Source organism: Ischnura elegans, chromosome 11 (genome assembly GCF_921293095.1).
Source record: "Ischnura elegans chromosome 11, ioIscEleg1.1, whole genome shotgun sequence".
NCBI classification, from domain to species: domain Eukaryota; kingdom Metazoa; phylum Arthropoda; class Insecta; order Odonata; family Coenagrionidae; genus Ischnura; species Ischnura elegans.
The window spans coordinates 40,223,138-40,244,781 of NC_060256.1; the positions used below are offsets into that span (position 1 = coordinate 40,223,138).

The window sequence follows — 21,644 nt, forward strand, 5'->3', positions numbered from 1 at the left end:
ATCAGCATACTTATTAAGAATAAAATCAGGTGTTTATGAGTATTTTTTCAATTGATTGATTAACATTCGACTATAACGAAATATTAAGCTCAGCATCAATTTCGGCGCCAATTACGAACTTTGATTACGATCCAGCTACATGAAATCGGATGATGACTTTTTGAGATAGCTGATTCTCTGACACTTTATCTTTTAACAGCATACATATTTCTGATAGCCACCTCATCATCACTATTATTAAACAAACCCATGGGTGTCCTATACGAAAAGGAAGATGTATTTCGCTTTATCTTATATTGATTTTTCTAATAAAATAATTGTATTCTTGCTAACTCCCATCAACATTATACTAACAAGAAAATCAAGAAAAATCTATAATTTTCTAAATTAATGGTTAACGGCAGGCATAATCTAAATACTATGTTCTAAAACTTATTTTGCTATTATGAAGACTGTAACTTTTAAAAAAGTACAATTGATGCCTGGTAAATAATATAAAAGCAATAAATATTTGTTTAAAACACGACATTGACCGTCTTAGATGAAATGCCATTTCTAACAAATAGCAATCATATTTTTTAACAATCAATAATAAGCATGAACTACGTATGCTGTATAAAAAAATTGGTGTATAACAATTATACCGACTTATTGGCAAACTCACGACATTATTTTGGGAAGTTTTTTATTCTAAATTATAGCTATAATTTTCCATTGAAAAACTGCTTATGTAATTTATTTTTCCCCTTCAAAAGAAGGAATAATTAAGCCAGCTCAAATAAATAAATCAACATGAATATATTCGTTAGCACGGTTCATTAACATGTTTCCGGAACATTTGCCCTAATATCAAATGAAACATTATAATTTCATTAATATGTATGTTCATAAATGTTATTGAAAGTGATATTTGTTTGTTAATGGGTACACATTTAACCAGTTAAGTTACGACCTCTCCATCAATAACAATCTTCCCCTCGATAACACCTGTACCAAATATCATCATTATATCTGTCTTGGCAAGTATAAAATGAGATGAATTTTAAAAATAGTTACGTCACACTTTACAATGAAGTCTATGCTTCCTTAGTAAATCATTAACCACAGGATGAACCACAGACATTTTCCAAGCCCATTGGTAAACTTTTCTTCCATTCTACTTAAATTAAAATAATATGATACCAATCAGCAATCCGCAGATGTCGGCAAATCACCGTCCAAATTTACGATTTCAATTATTCCACACGAATCCAATGAAAATAATTATAAAATTCATCAAATTTTCGTATATTCTGGATATAAGCTCTAAAATAAGCAAGACACGTGAGGGATATTATACAATGAAAAATATGGACATATATAAAAATTATGAACGTACTACGGCATTGATACCCTTGACTGCATTTACTCATCTACAGATTCGATGGAAATAATTTAAGAAGTAGATTCAAGTTCATATCTTATAAGGTACTTACCATGATGCGGTGGAAGTTCGTAACATTAGTTAAATAAAACATTGCCATGTTTCCATAGAATTTATTCTAAACGACGCGTTTCGTTGTTACAACGGCATCGTCAAGTGTTTGATGGTGTCGTCATAGCAACGGCTATTGATAATACTGTTGTAGCAACGAATTGCGTAGAATTCAATCCCGTGGAAATATTGCAACGTCACATTTAATTTATTCATGTTCATATATTATTGAAAATGAGTTTTAAAATATAATTCTGAAACATGAAGAGGGATATTAGCCGCTAAAAATATATGTATAGAGCATAAAAAAATTTGGCAGGTTTGTGGCAACGTTAACTTCGATTGCACCAGTAAACTCGGCTCAGCGAGGTGAATTAGGATGGAGAGAAATGCATTTTCCGATGTGCACCCGGCAGAGCGGCTGCGAGTAAATTGAGTCACGACGCCAGACAGCCAGACCTGCATTGCAAACCAGCCATATGGTGTGACAGCCAGCATTCACAACGGAAAACTAATTACGCCGGGTAAATAAAAAGATTGGCGGCAGATGCAAACCCGCTTGAGTATTCATCTAAATCGACCCACAGGCATCACGGAGCGCCGCACCATACCAATATGCCACCCGAGTGAGAATTGCCTGACGACTCATCTTCACCCGATATCAAATACTTTCATATTCATCCTCAACTGTCTGGAATTCATATCTACATTATCTAATTATGATTCAATTTACTACAGCTATGCAACACACATCCGATATTGTAATTTGATACCGGATGGAGGTACATTTTAGAACCCTAAGGTATATAGTAATACCAACTTTGACTTGAGTTGAAAATAAAAAATGATGATTTCAAAAATTGCTGTTTTCAAAGCTAATGTGGTTGCGTTGGCCAAAATTGTCCCATTTCCCATATTTAAAATATATCTTGGCCAATTATCTGGAATTCATACCTATATTATGTAATTATTATTCAATTTACTACAGTATTTGCGGCACACATCGGAAAATGTAATTTGATACCGGATGGAGGTACATTTTAGAACCGTGAGGAATCTAATTAGACCAAATTTGACTTGAGTTGAAAATAAAAATGATGCATTCAAAATTATTGTTTTCACAGCTAATGTTGCTGCATTGACCTAAATTTTACAATTTTCCTATGTTAAAATCTTGTAAGCTACACTGTGCCAGCGATTGTCAAATTTTAACAACAAATTAATATATTCGTTATGCATTATGATTGAATTTACTATAGTATTTTAGACACATATCAATAAGTGCAAGTAAAACAAAACACAATATGATATTGGCTTTTTCAGATTGGAGGTGAGCGAAACGTTCTATAATAATAAGGAATAACATTGTCTTCTAGGTTTATTATTAATTTTTTGTTCTTACTCGAGCTCTTGATTTTATACGGAAGTCATCAATTTATCACTTTATTTACTTAACAGCCATCATTGTTGTAGTTACATAACAACCTTTTAAAACATTTTTTTTTATTTATACTCAAACATTGTCATTAGGCCAAATTAACAATAGATAATGTCAATGAGAAAAATAATGCAAGAATAAATATTTCAATTGAATCCATACCGAAAAACTCAACCATTACTCATAAACACCATAATTAAATTGATGCAACATCGTTGCCTTCGATAAACATCGAACTTATTTCATTGTGTTGTTTTTGTTGCACACATCAATCATTGATGTGTGCAACGAAAAACAAAACACAATGTGAAATTGACTTTTCTAGATGACAGTTGATGGCACCGTTTTACAATAATAATAATAAATTCTATGGTCATTAGTCCAAATTATCATAAGTTATGTCAATAAAAACATTAATTCAAAAATAAATAAATGCTTTGACTGAATCCATACAAAAAAATCCAGAAACATATATATACGACACCCTAGTTGCATAGATGCAACATCTTTGCATTTCAAAACCTCTGCAAGATTACAAAATCTACCATACCATCAACCATAATATCTTGTTCCAACATTAATGAAAAACATTTTGCAAGCTATACTTTATTATTCACTGCTATTACTATTTATTCACTGCACTACAATAAGCGTTTTGATGCTTTTAAAGACGCTTGAAAATGATATAAAAGCATCGAAACGCGTAATGTAGAGTACTTAATAGTTTTTAAGCGGAATTTCTTTCATTTATAACAAAATTCATCACCATTTCGTCGTTAAAATTTGGCAATTACAAAGCAAAGTGAAAATCACAAGGTTTTAGCAATGGCAAATTTGACATTTTCGGTCAATCCAAAACAATGATTTTGAAATCATCAATTTGTATTTTAAGCCAATTCAAATTTGTTATAGCTAGATTCCTCGCCATTCCGTAATTCACCTCCATCCATGTATCAAAATACCAATATCCGTCGCCAATTCGATACGAATTCATATTCAACGAATCTAATGACTTTTTTACTTTTATGGCAAACATCATGAAAAATACAAAAATATATCCTTAAAAAAATATCCTTATTAAAAAATTAAAAAATCCTTATTTACGATTGGTTATTAACAAGTACGCATACAACAATGACTACTGGAGCCAGGGGCGCAGCTAGGAATTAAGGCTAGGGGGGGTTTTAGGCACAACTATTACTGGGGAGTTAGGGGGTATGCAATACCCGCCAGGGGAACCTGGAGGTGCGGGGCCCTCCCTCAGAAAATTTTTAAGATAAATGGTTCAAAATGGTGAGTTTTACGGCCTTCTGACGGATATTTTTATAATATCCTTACATTATTCTATAAGTAATATTAATCTAATTAATCAAAATGGATAAAACTTAAAAATTTCTCTGAGCTCCGGGGGGGGTTTTATCCCCCAAAACCCCCCCTCGCCGCGCCACTGATTGGAGCAACGTACCTAAATATCCTCACAAACGCAAGTTTCAAGTTTTCTACGCGGAATTGGGTTGAGTTTTACCACATGACGTCATCATCGACTAAAATGCCAGCTCAAAACCTTGTCAAGCCAATGCAGCGAGCGATCTCTCCACATTTTAAGGATGGTTCGAGACCCTTCCTGCTTCAACTCGAGAACGGCACGAATTATAGGGGGCGTTCCACTTCCCCGGCGTCGTTCGCCGAGCACTTGAATCCTGGAAGAACACACACAAGTGATGGAGATGGGGTTTCTAGCACGGCGCGTGGGGAGGGAGGGGTTGGGAAGTAGAGTTTAAGCAAGCGCCGAGGCAGCTGGCTAATGCAGGCGCCGGGATACTATTCCTACCTCGCCTCTTCGCACCGCTCCCTTATCTTGCCCCAATTACCCAGCCGGGAATGTGTGACGTCAGCTGGCACACACTATGCCTACGTACACGACAAGTTCGGTTGGCCCATGCAGAGGGTGGATCTGTCCCCCAAACGTCGCTGGAAGCAACGCTTCCGGGAGGATATTCCAACTGGTCGGGATTTCGCTATAAAAACCAATTTCTTTCCAGAGCGGTTATAAGGCATTGCCGTTTAGTTTTTACGATGCATGGTCGAATCTCAGGTATTTTTTTCAATCTTTCCCATTTTCTTTCTCGGATATAGTTAATGGAGAAATCGAACGAGTACTCTGTTTTTTTAAGTCATAGGGAAGAAAGGAACGTTTGATAGAAACCTGGCGTGGGCTTTCCTAAATCCTTCTGTGACTGTGCGGGGTAACTCAGTTACCCCAAATTATGTTAATGTTGTGTAATTTTTTTCATTTTTTCAATTTGATATTTTTTGTATTTGAGCTCAACTACTTTGTCGTTAATCAGGCGAAAAATGATTCTTTTTTAACATTTTAATTGTTTTTGAAAACTTCAATAATTTTTGGTGGAGTAACTGAGTTACTCCGCACAGCTGTTGACGTAAAGAAAAAAACTTGTTTTTTACATGAGCGCAGGGATAAAAGTTGAATGCAATAAATTTTATTATAATTTCAATTATGCCAAATATCTACATGATGGCACCTTTTGTGCTTGTTTTTTCATAGCATATTAGTCAATGTATATTTAGAATAGCAAAATAGGAAACATTCGTGCCATGTCGCACAAAATCAATGTAAAATCCTAAATGTAGCGTACAATATATTTATAACTTATACAAAACAAGATATATCATTATAAAAATAGCCATGGCGTTGACTTTCAGGAAATACTAAAATACAACATGTAATGTATGAATTATGAATGGGGTACCTGAGATATCCCATACGGTCGTTCGCGTAAGTTTTCCAGGCACATAATTTTAAGTATATCGGGACTAGCCACGGTGATAACATTTACGGGAGTAACCCGCAATGCACAGGCACAGATACGGAAGGGTTAATGCTATATCCATGATTAAAACACAAATTAAACTATGTTTTCAACATTGGTGTCGAAATTCAAAGTATCGAAAACATGGTCGGTCGTTAATTGTTAAATAGAATAGTGTGGAAATTACCATTTGTGTTTTAATCATGGATATAGCAATGCTCCACAAAATTAAGCCTGAAACGATTTTATACGATCAATGCTACCTAAGTTTAAAATCCCAATACCCAACGAATCCATTTTTTCGCTTGGATAATTGATAAAAGCACCCAAAGGCAATTTTGGGGGGTTTAGTCTGTATTAACATGAAATTCCTTTCGGTACTGTCTACAGGCGTAGGTAGATGACATGGTATTGGGATGAGGCGAATGACAACTGAGGTCATTTGCGTCATGAGGGAAGGCAACGGAAGGAAGGGTGGAGAAAAACCCAGCGTTGGCATCATCCTGCTCTAAACGAAAGGGGTCAAGGGGACCATGAATTTACGTATCATCCGGTGGACGCAAGGGCTGAGCTTGAAAAGGCCCCCACAACGCACTCAATAAGGAATGGGGTATCCCATGAAAAATGTCCGACACTTCTGGCACATCGACCTGGGTCCACAGGTTGGTAAGACAATACTCAAGTCACCACACCAACCCAAGTCCCCCCTATAACTTCGGTAGTTCCATGTAGTGTTCCCTCGAAGAATAATACCGGTTACCAGAAGGGCGACACCATGAGGCATTATGACGTAATAAAAACAATAGTCGGACTAGTGGAAGGGAAGAAAGGAAAAGGAAGGCCTATAATGAGAAAATTTTTCATTGATTAACACCAGAACGTCCAGGAGGATCAATTCGATCCTTTTGCGTTGTGAGATGAATGCCATTTGAAAAAGGTGGGTCTTACAGTTATATTATTTCGTCTTATTCATTTTGTAGTCCATGCAAGGGCCTAAAAGTGGAATCGTCAATTCTTACTTCTTTGCGTGCTAATATCAGGTTTAACTCAAACGGCAGCGGTGACGAAATTAATCCCTCTGCAGCGAAGATTGTACTTTGGAGAACGGAAGGTTCAGACACATTGCGTAATGTCGGCTACAATAATTCCTAGGCTCTGCTTCGTGGAATTTTAACACAGGAAAAGATAGGCTACTTATAACGTTTTCAATGCATGTAAATGTAGCTAACTTTCAGGAGACCGAATTTATAACTTCGGCTGTTTGAAAAAGGTTTGCGTTCTGGTGTTAAAGAGCGAAGACACACGAAAATACGAGAACCTTAGCGGATAAGAGAGCTAACGAGAAAACTGCGTCAACTCAATCTCCCGATTGTCAACGAGCGATGATAATTCAGTCACAGCCTTATCAAAATGATGAGCATAATGGCACTCGAGTTGAGCTTAATTTAAAGGTCTCGATTAGTAAAGCTTAGTCATCACAGAAGAAAAAAAAGAAATCAGTGCCAAGAATCGCATTAAAATTATTCAAGCCTGAATCGGATTAATCGAGTCGAATATGAGTTATAGGTCAATCAAATCAGAGTTATTGATTAATGGTTTATTATAAATTAAAACTAATATTCATGACTCTGACTAACTATATGTCTTAATTGATGATTAATGAGATTAATAGGTAATAATAATTTATCTAATACTCTCGAAAGAACAATATTCAGGTCATCAAATGCCCACAGAATCCGAAAAAGAGGCTTGGTAATGTTATAGAAGATTTTTTTTTATTTAAAATAGATGGAAACTTATGGAAAAACACAAAAATTCAACCCACTCAATATAATCCCAAATTATTTAGTTTCAACAAATTTCAGCCCGAAGGATGGTGTGGATAGGCAGTTTTACTCAATAGCATCAAAAGACAGCCTCTGAATCTCATAACTTTTTCATTCACATCAAGGAAAATACCACCTTGTAGACCAACGATAGTGCTAAAATATGCAATATAGTAATTAATTCTATAGTTTTTTGAGCTTTTCTAAAATAAGTAATCATATTATTACTGGCAATTTTTCACAACTAAGTTTTTACAACATATATGAATAACAACAATATAACACATTGTCTCGTCTCAAGGCACAAAAATGCACATTTATTCAAGGCTCATATAAGAGAAAAGATCTAAGGTTTTAAGGACCAATAGTACTGGCTATATGGATATTTTATTTCACCCGGTGAGCGGTGTACGCCTCCGGACAGAAGAAACAAATTCTAATCACACCATGAAGCATGAGCTGGCCGGCTAATAAACAGCGGAACGTATCCAGCCATGTGCCTATATCTAGGTCAATAGGGCAAAGGACTACCTACGTTGTACCCAAGGCGGGCAAAAAAAACTACAACAAAGAGAAAATGAAAAACTGAAAAGATAGTACTGCAGCCTATCGAGATTAAAGGCGAGACGTTTTTCATTAAAAAGGAGGATTATAATCTCCAAGTTCAGCTTTATTAGCCTTAATATTTTTTACAGCGAAGGGTTTTAATTAATATCACAAAAAAATAGAGTAAAGATAGTATTTTCAGGCTAAAAAGAGGGTGTGGGCGAATGAGTACAAAGTTCGCCATACTTTACTATCTACATTGAAAGACGGCAAAGAAAGAGTTTTCTTTCCCCAGTGAATAATATGTAAGTGTAATCAGCGGTGCATGTACGGCTTTAAGATGTACTTTGGAGGAAAACTGGGGAATGAAAGTAAAAAATAATGAAATTGGTACAATAATTAGAATGACACTTAAAAATTATAACACAGTCTCGCAACCATATAATTTTCCTACTATATTCTTTATTTTTTGACGCTCTGGAAATAGCGTCGAGAAAAGAAAATACAATTTAAGAAGAGGTTACGAGAAAGCTTGGAGAAAACAGAATAAAAAGTACCTAATAGTCTTAATTAAAACTTGGAGGGAAAATACTCAAGTGCTTAAGTTAGCAGGAAAGAAATTAAAGAAAGAAATACTATTCTACACTATTTACTTCCATAACTCCAGAGAAGTTAGCAGGTCATATTCTTGGAGACACGAACCTCTTTTAAAAATGTTTTCATGGTTAGGGTAAAAATTATTATAACTCTCTGCGGAAGGAGAAATTATTCAGCTGAACATAGGCATAAGCTCCTTCATACAAACAGTAGTCCATGTATGTCTCGCAATGCAGCACGGCATTTGTTTTTTTCGCTCCATTCTCCCAGAACACTGATCATCACAATATCCTGCTCGCTGAAAATGCTCGTGATGAGTCAACGAAAGGCTTGCGGAATGCATTTGCTGAGCTTTAATCATAATACACGAGGGAAGAACTTGATGTTGGAAGAGTAGTAAGCATCGCATTTCCCTGCAGTTTGAGCCATATTTGCTTTCTCGGAATGAACCAGCCGCGCGTGAAGACTGGAAAAGGAATCAATGATTCAATAGGAATGTAAAATGTGGCACAGTCCATTTGAAAACCTTGCATAAAAACATATAAATACGCGTGCAATATTACAGTGACCTGTTGAACCCACGTTCACACTATTGAGGATGCTTAAAACAGAAATAACGTATTTTTTTCTTCTCATTTCAATAATCACCGATTTCCGTGACTATATGCCAATTGTATAACTTGTGTAGTATGAATTTAAAAAAGATATAATTAAAATCGCCTGTTTGTTATTTCGAAGCCTGTCGAAGTGAATCTAAATGGAACGGCGGTGGAATCTTAATGAATTGCCATGATAAAAAATTCTCCTGGACAGGGAATCACGCACCTTTGGCTTTCCTAATATCTGATATGACCCTCGGTATAATTGCCATGGGAATTCAGGAACCAGGATTGCATTTTGGTGTTGGCAGTGGCCCGGTTTTCATGCATATTTCACCACCGTTCGCGCCGCAGGCTTCGAAATGCTGAAATGCTGCACAAGAGTGGGTGTTTCAAGCTGAATATCATAGTTAAAAATTTTTAAATATTTTTCATAATTTGATTTAACACTTATCTAGGATACAGAAAATGAAATATCAATTCAAATAGTTTTATTACAAAACTCATTAATGAATGCATATCTAGTGCTTCATCTAATTAACATTAGAGGGCGATAGTTGTAAAATATATGCGACTATTGAACTGAAAACTCGTTTCTTATGCCTCCACAACCCCCCTAAATGACAGAGATACGATTTTTATTTTTAAATAGTTCATTATGAATACGGATGTGCCTATACCACCAACTGGCATACTCCACTTATGGAGCAGGGATGAATCACGAGACAAATATATCAAGGAATTGAATGAACTCGCCTATCGACTGGATGTGTGCCGTGCAACGAATTATGATCATATTGAGCTTTTTTAGGGTAAAAAAAAGCACCCGAGTAGTGTTTTTTTTTTTTTTTTTAACCGTAAGTCAAATTTTTTAAATACCAAAAAGCCTAAGAACTCGGGAATTAAACTCGATTTTTTTTAGCTGCACTTGCACCTTTCAAAGGATTGAAATCAATGTTTTTCCTTATAAGAGCGGTAGCTACTCATCTTATTATTTTACAAGCAATACTTAGACCTGTGTAACGAATGCGTTTGGTATTTTAATGGAAACGAGATATTTGGGAAATACTCTCCCAGGAATGAACCCAGTACTCTACTGCACTAAGACCTAAAGATCTAAGCCTTCTGCACGCTACATACTAGAATATATCACATATGAATATAATTCACCCGATCCATTAAATTATTATCAGACGAAGTACAGCAAATATTTGTAGCATCACAACATAGTTCATCACTACAGCTGTATAGTATCTCATCTAACGCCTCTGATGTTAGCATCGATAGTTTTCCCAATATAAAAAAATAAAAAGTAGAATAAATTTGAATATCCTCACAAAAACCATGATGCATTGATAAAAACTGATTAACGCATCATCCCAAAAGATCACAATAATTAAATGCTTCCAAAATACCGAATTTGGACGCTCCGATAGAGGAAAAAATTTTTCACATACCAGTAGAAACTTCGTATAATGGGCGTGTTTAAAATTTTCCTCAGGCGAATAATTATTTATGAAATTAACTTCGTGATACGACACAGCAATCCAAAAAACATTGCTACACGTGTTATTCATATTCCGACTCAAACTATAATTAATAATGGCTAATTATCCATGCTCACTAAATTATACAAATTATTTTTATATAATAATCACAATATAAAAGACAACCATAGAAGGTACAGTGATATCATTTGCCAATTTCCTCTGTTATCCATACACGCTAATGCCAGATAAGGATTTTTTTCACGGAATTTTTCCTTTGCAATCGAACGATGATAATGATAAAAAACATAATCTATTTTTTTAATGTGGCGGGGTAAATTAAATTGACGTTCACCAGTATTTAGTATTACAGACGTCGATAAAAGCAAATAGTACTGTCGCGTTCGAGCTCAATTTGAAATTTAAAATAAGCGGACACTTGTTAATACACAAACAAACCGAATGCGATGAATAATTAGACCAGAGGGTAGTTTAATATATGGGAATAATTCCGAAATCATTACTCACTCTCGGTAAACCGCAGAGAGATCCATATGAACTACAATGCTACTTAATGGTTTTGTAGTTTATTTTACCACGACTATACGAATTAATGAACGCATAACAAACTGGCGTGCGTTATACCAATATACTATGAGAAGGCTCACTTGTACATGACGGAGGAGAAAATTTTCATGGTTGCTATGAATAAAGGGAATAAATTCTCTGATATTTGGAGTGTTTTCGACGGGTTATACTTGATCATCGTGCAACGTCCCTCCATGTTTTTCTCTTAGCGCTTCTGAACACATTTTCTCAGGTACAAAAACAGAAAGTTGAATGAACTCCAATCGGATTTCCAACCTGGCTGGGGTGAACATATTTTAGGCCGACGCGTCGGAACGTCGCGACGTTTCGTTTGGAGGCTTTCCCATCATCTTTAGGGCTGATGAATGGTACTTTTGGCACAATGGTACAAGGGCACTTTCATCTCAACACACGCACGCTTAGCCCGATTTGCACGCATATGAAAACTATTCCGGGGATAGAAATACTGGTACTAGAATACCGCGGAATTAAAACAGTAGGTACCATCTCCAGGTTTTCTTGGGTGGAATTTTCATTCATTATGCAATTTCCCACCGTTATACATCATCAGCGCTGAATATGTTGGGAAAATCTCCCAATGAAACGTAGGCCAATTTTAATGAAGACCCTAAATCGGTCGGAAACACGAGATGAATTCATTCAAGTCATTCACTGGAAAAAACTCAGATTCATCAAAATCATAAATCGATATCTGTTATCGATTGTTGAAAGTACGGATGGAAACAGAAACTAAACGAAAGTCAAAAGTAGTAAAAATTCAATAGTTTCGTTTCCAGGAGCGATATGTAGAAACGAAATGGATTTAAATCAGGGGAACTAAACTCAGGGTCGAAACGAAATCGGAGCCAAAACTACCTTACTCGAAACTAAAGAAAAAATCTGGGCCGAACCGAAACGCAGATAATGTTTCGCACCGGAGGGACCACGTGCAGACACCGAGTACGAAGAACGGTAGAATGAAATTGAGGTTCGGCCTACCGTCATCAGATGGGACATTCATATGGGACATGGGACACTCATATTTATACCAGTAACAGGATAACAGTGAACGCAAACTGGCCATTCTATTTTTAACCTCAATGTTTTAACCTCTCTACATTCTGTCATGAAATGGGTCGAAACTATTCCCTCTTTTTCCCTCCACGCAACTTCTGGAATTGAAACTTAACCATGAGCAACGGAATTTCGATTAATTTCGTTTCGTTCCCGGGAGTAAAGTTTCGTACCGAGTCGAAACTAAACTCCTTGGTGGTTTTAATTTCGTGCAGGAACGAAACTAATCCTAGGCCTCGTATGTTCGTTTTCCTCCGGGTCGAAAGGAAACATTTTCGTTTCGTTTCACTTGTCATCCCTGTTTAAAATGCTCAGCGTAACCATAAGCTCTTTCATACAAACAGTAGTCCATGCGTGTCTCGCAATGCAGCAAGGCACAATATACACATATATCTTTACTATACATTGTACCTTTATTATAGGAGTGGTTGTGAAGCCAATAGGTACAAGTGATTTCTTTTTTCTACACAGAGTAAGGTACATAAATTAGGTAAAGAAAACAAACGAGATCAAATACATAGTAGCGCATTTGATTTTCCACTCGATGTCAACACATATCAGAGACTCACTCTTATCCCTTGGCTACCAAGTTTTTGTGCATTTATTCTAACAATTAACTTTACCTATTTCGGTTGTGAAAAAAATCACTTGTACCCTTTGGATTCTCAACCGCTTTTATAACATATCGATGGCTAAGTTCTAACGTAATTCTCAAATACGGCCGGTTTGACACAGGTATCTTAAACAAAGTGTGATAACATTAAAAAAATGCTAACAAAAAAACTCTTTGTTTGCAAATGATCGCTTTTTTTCAGTTTTATGAACTTTTGGTGTTTAATTTCAGTAAACAAGTAAAAAAATTGTTCGTTTTTTCGCTCTCCTGAAAAGTAGCTATTTTTGAGATAGGTGTTGTTAGAACTTAGCCATCGATATATTGAACAGAGATTTCCTGGATAAGTAGGATATCAATCTCTGCTATTATTTTTCAAGCGTTACGCCTTTTGCTGAGGTGGTTTGCTCCCTTAATCAATTAACATCAAACGCCTATAGAGCTCATTCCTACCTCAGCGTTCTCCTCTCCGTGAGACGAGATGTCTTCCTCCTCCTCGTCCTCCCCATCTCGCGGTCCACCGCCCCCGCACTCGGAGGCGGAAGACGACACGGACGGCGACGGCGGGGGCAGCGGAGGCAGGGAGGTCGCGGGGGTCTGCTGCGGGGGCGGCGGCTGCGGGGGCGGAGGAGGCGGCGGCTGCGGCGTCTTTTTCCGCCCCCAGCCCCTCCGCTGCTTCCCGTGCGGCGGGAGGCGGAACGGGGGCGAGTGCGTCGGGGGCCGTCGGGTCGGCGGGGGCGGAGGCGGCGGGGGCGGGGGCTGGTCCTCGGGGGTGGTGGGCAGCCGGGGGATGCCCGAGAGGGCCGACACGGGGTTCCCGGAGGCGGAGTTGCCGTGGTGGCGGGCGGCCGAGATGGAGGCGAGCGCCGAGGACCAGTCGGTTGGGCCGCCGGCGTGGTGATGGTGGTGCGATAGGTGGTGGTGCGGGTGGTGATGGTGGTGCGAGGGATAGGGCATTCCGCCGCCCCTGAGCCCCACAGGGCCCTCCTCGTCCTCCTCGCCGTCGGAGGCCGGGAAGACCCTTTCGGCCTGCACGCAGCACATCATCAGAGTCCGGGGGATAGGCGGGAAATTCGCACTCGCGCTTTATATGTGGCCTCTATACCGCATGTATTGGATAGAGGCCTTCGAAATATGTGAAACGTAGAGCCTTAAAAATTACTTCCTTTGAATCGCAATCAAATATTCACAGAGCACTGTAATGTCATAGCACAAGATACACTATATTTTCCTGATTATTTTGTTTCCATAGATTCCGAACGAGAGAGAAAATGTTCTTTTTATACAGTGGTCTCTAGCTTATCCAAGTCCCAAATAACAGCGATCACTTTGCATTCCAAAAATTTCTGGCTGGCTGGAAACTGACACTCGCGTATATTATAGTGTCGACTCTATACTGCATATGCCAGAGAGGCTGTCGAAATATATTTATAGCCTTAAAAACTCCTCCCTTTAATTCCTCATTAAGTATTCACTTATAGCACAAAAGCACTGTAATATCATAGCACAGGGAGCACTATATTTTCTTGATTATTTTGTTTCTATAGATTCAAACGAAAAGAAGAAAGAATTTACTTTTTTTCTAGTGGCCTCTAGCTTATCCAAGTCCCAATGAATAGCAATCGCCTTGCACTCCAACAATGTCTCCTCCAGTAAGAACGATGCTTTAGTAAAAGCAGCACATCATCATAGTCCGGGTGGTAGGCCTGAATGTCGAATTTATGCTTTTTATGGAGTATGAACTTAGGAGGTCCTGAAGAGAGCGTTCGAAAAGTGAGAAAATTTGAGCGGTAAACCTTGCCTCCTTCAATTAGTAAGCAAGCATTCACGTTCCGCCGCACTAAGTCCTTATCATTAAGAACACGATAAAACGATGACCTTTTTTTATTTCCGCAGCGAAGGAGTAAAACACGTTCTGATATACTCAAGTGGCCTCTATCTTATCCAAGTCCGACAGTTCAGCGATCTCTTTGTATTCCAAAAATGTCTAATTCTGGTAATTCTAAGTCCAGATGATTTTGCTTCAGTGTACTGCTGGAAATCCGCACTTTCTCTTTTTATTCGAGAGGACCTCTATAACACATTCGAGTTCAAAGAAGCCAGTCGAAAAGAGCAAAACCTTGAGAAGCCAAACTTTATTTCCTCAAATCATAATCAACTATTCACATCTAGCAAGCTTTTAGTGAGTCAAAGCATCCCGAATCTTTTATTTAACTTGTTCAAATAAATGACTCAATTTTGTCTAATTAGGTGGAAGTTACACTAAATACAACGAATAATGTTACCAATTTACCTTTTTCGACGCGTAGCACTACTCTCTTACCAGAATGACTTATGTTATAATCCCGTGTACACTTTAAACAACACTTTTCCTTTTTCAAAAAAGCAGCACTGCTTAACGACGGAGTACAACAGTATCTAAACCTTAAATTTCATTGAGGTTTTCGTTATCTCTTGAGTCACAAAATAGATGTTTCATTCAGTTTCAACCGTAACTGAGAACAGAATATTAGGTGATGAGGCGATAAAAATGTAAGCACTCGTTTACAGGAAGTTTGGTCACTAACTCATTTCCTTACTCCTCTGCTACCGTTCTCTTCACAACTTTTAGCTGTCCGAATGAATAAAAACCCGATCAAGCCCACAGCAAGACTTCTTCTGCCGATTTTATTCCCTCGTGGAACTGATTTCCCTACCGGTAGGGCCAAGACCGTAAAGAGTAACAGCGCAGAGGTCCTCCCCAGACTCCAAGGGCATCTGGGCGTATATTTTTATGATCCAAACGATGCTTTGTATTTTTATGCACCCAAACACACAAGCACACACAAACACGTAAATATACCGAACAAAAGAGGTACAAAACACAAACCAGGACGCACTTGTTAAATTTTTATTTATATGCCTCGTTTTGTTCCTACTTCACTTCCTTATTCCCAGGATGATTGCCAAATAGGGCATATTACTTGGACCACAACGTCCAGTGGTACTCGGTGGCGTTCTATATATATTACGCTCGATGTTCCACGATAAAAGCTTAGTACTTCCCCTTTTTAGGCCTCCGCTATGGATTCATATCACGTCTAAGAGATCTACCGATTCTCTCGCAGCGTGGTCCCGAGAGAAATTTCCCAATGTCCACTTCAATTTTCCCGCAGTCAACAATTTTTATTGCTCCAGCGGGTTGACGGTTAGATGCGTGAGTGTTTTGCCACCAAGGAATAGACTTCGGAAAATGGAAAGAAACCGCACTGATGCTTGTCTCGACAATATCGCATCCACTTCAGGAGCGACTAAACACTTGGTTTCTCCCCGAACAGCTTCGTACAATCACTTTTTTATATTTTTTGCTTCCTTTTCATTCGTACGAAGGATGAAACTAGGCCAGAATCATCGACACTATACACATTCAGGCATAATGACCTGCATGTTCAGGAGAAAATCTATAATATTTGCAAAAACTCGAATGGTAAAAAAATGTAAATTTTATGAAAATGGAAACCTTCCCAATCTTCATACAAAATGAGTTTTAAAAGAGTTCAGAAATGCATCCAAATTTCTTTTTAGGTCAGTGGAATTCTTAAAAGTTGTAGCCAACCGTGAGTTATGTATATGTAAACGATCCGTTGCTTAGTGCGCGAATCATGTGTTCACTTCTCAAAGCATTCCTTGTAGAGGAATATGCCGATGATTTTTAAGAAAAACGACACTTTTTTCATCATACAATATCCAAGGTTATACGTAAGGTATTCAGATTTGAGGAAGAAAATGGATAAGGTCAAATATTCACACTTTGAGTGACAAAATTTGATTTCTTCAATTTAAATTGACGATTCACTTTCGACAAGCTTTTAGCCTGACACAGGATCCCAACTAGGCCACTATATTATGGTTAACACTTCGTATTTCGATAAAATTTTCTGGTTTTGGAAGACACGCACTTCAATACTTTAGTTATTTTTATTTCGGTACACACTTCTTAGAGAACTACGACGCAGTCTCCACCCGTAAATAGCTGACTAAAATAAAGTCAACGCCCTAAAACGTGAAGACACGTGTTAATGAATCCCCCAAAAGGCGCACACGCTCGAGGCATCGGACCATGCACGAACGGATGTAAGCTTGAAAAAAATGGCAACTACAGCCGTCGACGCGAGGAGCATACAACGGTGTTGAGGGGAGAGAATGGCTGGACCAGCCGCGCTATCAAGCCGCGCCCACGCTGAGCGGACGACGGGCTCGCTACTGCGGGGAAGCAGCCTCAAACAGCCTCCCCGTTCACCCCTCAAAACAGCCTCTCGCGCTTGCCGGAAGCGATGACACTGCCGCGAACCGGAAGCGAAGCTCCCCCCGACGAGACAGCGGAACTGCCTGGGACGCGGGAGGGAAAAAGAAAAAGACCGCAACAGCTCTGCAGTCTGGACTTGTTCCCTGAAGATTGAAGTGACGGTCTCCACCACCTTGTCCAGAAGTTGCGGAAAACGTGACTGCAAAACAACCGATATAATCCAACCACTACTGTTCTTCCTTAGGAGTTCGGTGGTCAAGAGGGTGGAGAGCTGGACTAATAATCGAGGGATCTCTGGTTCAAACCCCGGGCACTACCTAACAAAAAACTTCGAGGTGTGAGGTAGCACTGATATTCTTCCTCTTGGGGAATATATCAGTCCAGAGGGTAGATTGTTGGACTAATACTTGTGGGATCCCTGCTTCGAGTCCCAGACGCTACCAAACAAATAATATCAAGATTTGAAGTGGCACAGGGAAAGTTAACTGCATCAATTCACACACCTTTGACTTAATCCGGGAGAGCTCTACCCTCGCCTATTAGGCGCTAACTTTCGTTTGTATAACAGAGAGAGAGAGAATGTTCTTCCTCCTTCCTGAACTTATCTTTCTCTTAGTCCAAAAAGACTCTTGTTCATTTCTCTCCAACCCTTTATTCTGCGTCGAAAAAAAAAACTTTTCCGCTGGCGTTTTTCACGAGGTCGAGGCCGGGACGTAAGATGCTTCTGCCACTGTGATCTTAGCTCGCACTCCTCGACCCGAGTGTTGTCGACATCATTTCAGCGTGGAGAACTCGTCATGTCGGCCTGCGGGGGGAGGGTGCCGGTGGTGTGAGGTGTTTAAGCTTCGGTTTGCCGAGGTGGGGGTAGCGAAAGAGCGCGGAGGAGACTAAGAAGAACGAAGAGATTGTTAAAGTGGAGAAAGGCTGGCAGGGAAGGAGAGAGACAATACCGCAATGTTTGCGCCGGGGAAATGGGTCAATATGCGTCCCCGTGGGGAACAGCTCTGACTCCTGTACCCTGAAAGGGTTGAATCAATTCGGGAGGGGGGAGGAAAATCACGTTTCTGATGCGAAAGAGGAAGTGGAAGGAAGGTTTTAATTCCGAAGATTTGCAGAGTAGGCCGGGAAAAAATAGGGGGTTTATAGAGATGTTTATACAGTAATAATATTGTAAAAAAAAGAAAAAATCATACACTTTGCTCGCGGAGAAACGTGGCCGAGTCGCGGGTTCTTCACCACTAATTGATGCGTCCGCAATCGATACGGCTGCAAAATCGGCGGAGAAAAATCCTGATTAAAAAGGAATTTTCCCTCAAACAGCCTTTCTAATATGAGTTATCTCGTAAAAGGATATCACTACCTTTTCTTCACACTTTCAACTCGTCAACCCGACGGTATAGAATACTTATAAGATATCTTCTCGACCAAATAACGCTCATATTACCGACTTAATATTATGACAAATTTAAAGCGATGATTCCGTGTTTGCAAATGCGCCAATGTTGGCCAAAATATTTTTTTTAATTACTTTCGCCTCAAATTTCTCTACACTCCTTTTCTTTGCCACTGAGGTCTTCTTTACGTTTCAATAGCACAATCGAGCTTTGTACAGATGACTCGCCAGGACAAATGGCTTTGATGTCAGTGGAACGAATTATTTTTTTCCGACATTCTAGAGGTGACCTCTTTCATCGGCAAGATGTGAGGATGAAAAAATGTAACACCGGCACCTTCAGGCGACTCCGGTATGGGCTTGCAAGTGATACTGACAAAGAGAGACGACGAAAAAGGACCCAGAGGTAGCAGCGTGAGACAATTCGGATCACGTAAAAAGGACGGTCATCAACGGAAGCCCTTGGCTTGGTCGTACCCTCCTTATCGCAATGGCCCTGGCGACGAAGCGCCAAGTTGGAAAAGAGCTGAACCACTCGAGGATCAGAAGACCGCTGCACTTAAACCGTATTAACTCGGTAAGTACGTCGAGCCGATTTCCCCCGCGTACCTGCCCTAATTTTGAACACGTTCCGCTTCGCTTAATCCACCTCTTAAACCTTCATTCATTTTATTCTCTCGCGAGGCAAGTCAAACGGTCTTGGAACCTCTCGTGCGTCACCCCGTGAAAGAGAGTTGACGTCTCTCTTTGACGGTGATAACAAGCGATTATTTAAAATAGCAGAGACAAGAAGATGAGTAAGGAGACACCGAGGAAGAGAACAAACGAACCGTAAATCCGGATATTCTAAACCCTTGAAGACGGAAGCCGAGCTTTTTGACGGATCTCTATGGCTATGAGCGAGAATTCGTCAGATTACACGGCGAAAGAACAAGGAAAAGCGAATAATACGCCTAAAGCCGTCGAGAAGGTAGGAAAAGCCCACACAAGAATTTGACTAGTGAAAAGGGGAACTACCAGTGATTAAGATACCCTATTTTAAATACCAAGATATAATTTCATACGATTACGGTACATAAATATTTCGGGGATGAATGTTGAGAAAAGATGATAAGATGCTTTGGAGGATGAAAACGTGAAATATGTGGCCCACCTTGGGCACTCTGAGGTTTGTATTTTAATGAAAAATGGTAATTAGAGCAATAGGTAACAGGAGAATGAGGGTAAAGGTTTAAGAGGTCAGCATATTAACCTATTTCAAGTTGTAAGCCGATATGATAGGTTAAGGACGATAAAACAGGTTATCAACAAACTGGTTTATCTGGAGGGAAAACAGGGAAAATATTCAATGGGTTATCCGGAAAAAAACCTACCTCCAAACAATTCGTAGAAGTAGACTAGTGGCTTGAGAGCCTCGAAATGAAGGATACAGATGAAGAGCTGATCCTAGCGTGAAGAGCTTATGGGGAAAAGCTTAAAGAAAAAGGATTCAGGATAGCTTTCTTCACAAAGGGAACGAAAGTAAACGCATATAAAGCAGTGAAGGTGTTGCTGAAAACGTCAGGAGGCTGCCGAGAGTTTAGGGTAAAGAAGGATGAGAAAGAAACTTTCTCAATGGGGTTCAGTGAGGAATTGTGGCCAGGGTTTTAGCGGGGAATATTCCTTTTTATTCCCTACCTTTTCACTCTTCACCACACACGGGCCTAAATAGTGATGAGCTCGAGAATGGAAGGGAATGAGAGGTGGAAAGGGGAATGCGTGAATGGGCTTACCACACTGGGAATGTGGAAAAGAATGTGAATGGAAGGATTGATGGCGGAGTTTGAGCAATGCAGAGGGGTCGTCAATTACGTTCTGCAATGAAGCGGAGGGCTATATATATTGCCACGCCCATGCTTCAAAAAAGGTTTGACTCAGGGGTTGAGCATAGTCGTGAGGGCAGGGGTGGGTGAGTTCAGGGTGGGGCAAGAGGAGATCGCGGTAGAGATATGATGATCACGTAGGGAGGGGAAGGACTGTGCGATGTAAGGGGTAGTATATACGCGGTAGGGGAACTATATGCGGAGGAGAGGGACAGAAGTGAAAGGTGTAGAGATAGGATATGGGAGAATGCTTCTGGTGGATGAGAGAATCCAAGAGAAATGCGGGCTTTTGAAGAGATGCTGGGAACGGAGAGGAGTATTTTTTATCCCAAACAAGGGGAGATGGAAAATTCTCCGGTTTGCTTCGGGCCGGGACGATCGGGCGTGCGAAACAATGGAAACGAGAAGACGCGAAGCAAAAGGGAATGCTTAAGATAAAGGATCCGACTGAATGAATTACTTCACGCCTAAATACGCGAGCTACAGCACAAAGGTGAAGATGAAGTTATTATCTCGGCTTCAGATCAATCGGGCTCCTCAGAGAGAATGTGTGTGTATATATGTATGAGAGCATATGTGTAAAATTTGGTGTGAAATTGGGCGGGTGAGAATTCTTTCACTATTATTATTTATTAGTACGTGCTGTATGAGATTTATACGTGCCGCGATAATAAACAGCGAAGGTAATAGCGTTTATTTCATTGAACAATCCAGAAAAACAACACTAATTCGCACAGTACTATCAGTAAGTGCTGTATAAAATCTATTAGTGCCGTGAAAATCTATGTAAAAGGAATTAGTGTTTATCTCAGTGAACGGTTATCATGTGTCATGATACTCAGAGGTGTAATAAAATATTCATCCACGCAAGCAAAGATCGAGAATAACAATAGAAATTCTTCCGGTATTGCAAGAGATGGCCGTGTTTTAAAAACTCAAATATGAGTTCAAAAAATGAATCACGCAAAGAACAGCCGAAGATGAATGAACTCTCTCACTCAGCAGAGTAAGAGATGAGCGTGTCGCAATAGTCG

General features: G+C 39.4%; 1 protein-coding gene across 1 annotated transcript in view; it reads right to left on the reverse strand.

Annotated features, from left to right (window-relative positions):
- The window catches only part of LOC124167786, a 533,972-nt gene extending 513,128 nt beyond the window's left edge, over positions 1 to 20,844 (reverse strand). The window contains exon 1 of the mRNA XM_046545806.1: positions 13,524 to 20,844. Within this exon, the coding sequence (XP_046401762.1) occupies positions 13,524 to 14,117 (594 nt within the window). The 5' untranslated portion in view covers positions 14,118 to 20,844. The remainder of the gene's footprint in view (positions 1 to 13,523) is intronic.
- Between the last annotated feature and the right edge of the window lie 800 nt (positions 20,845 to 21,644).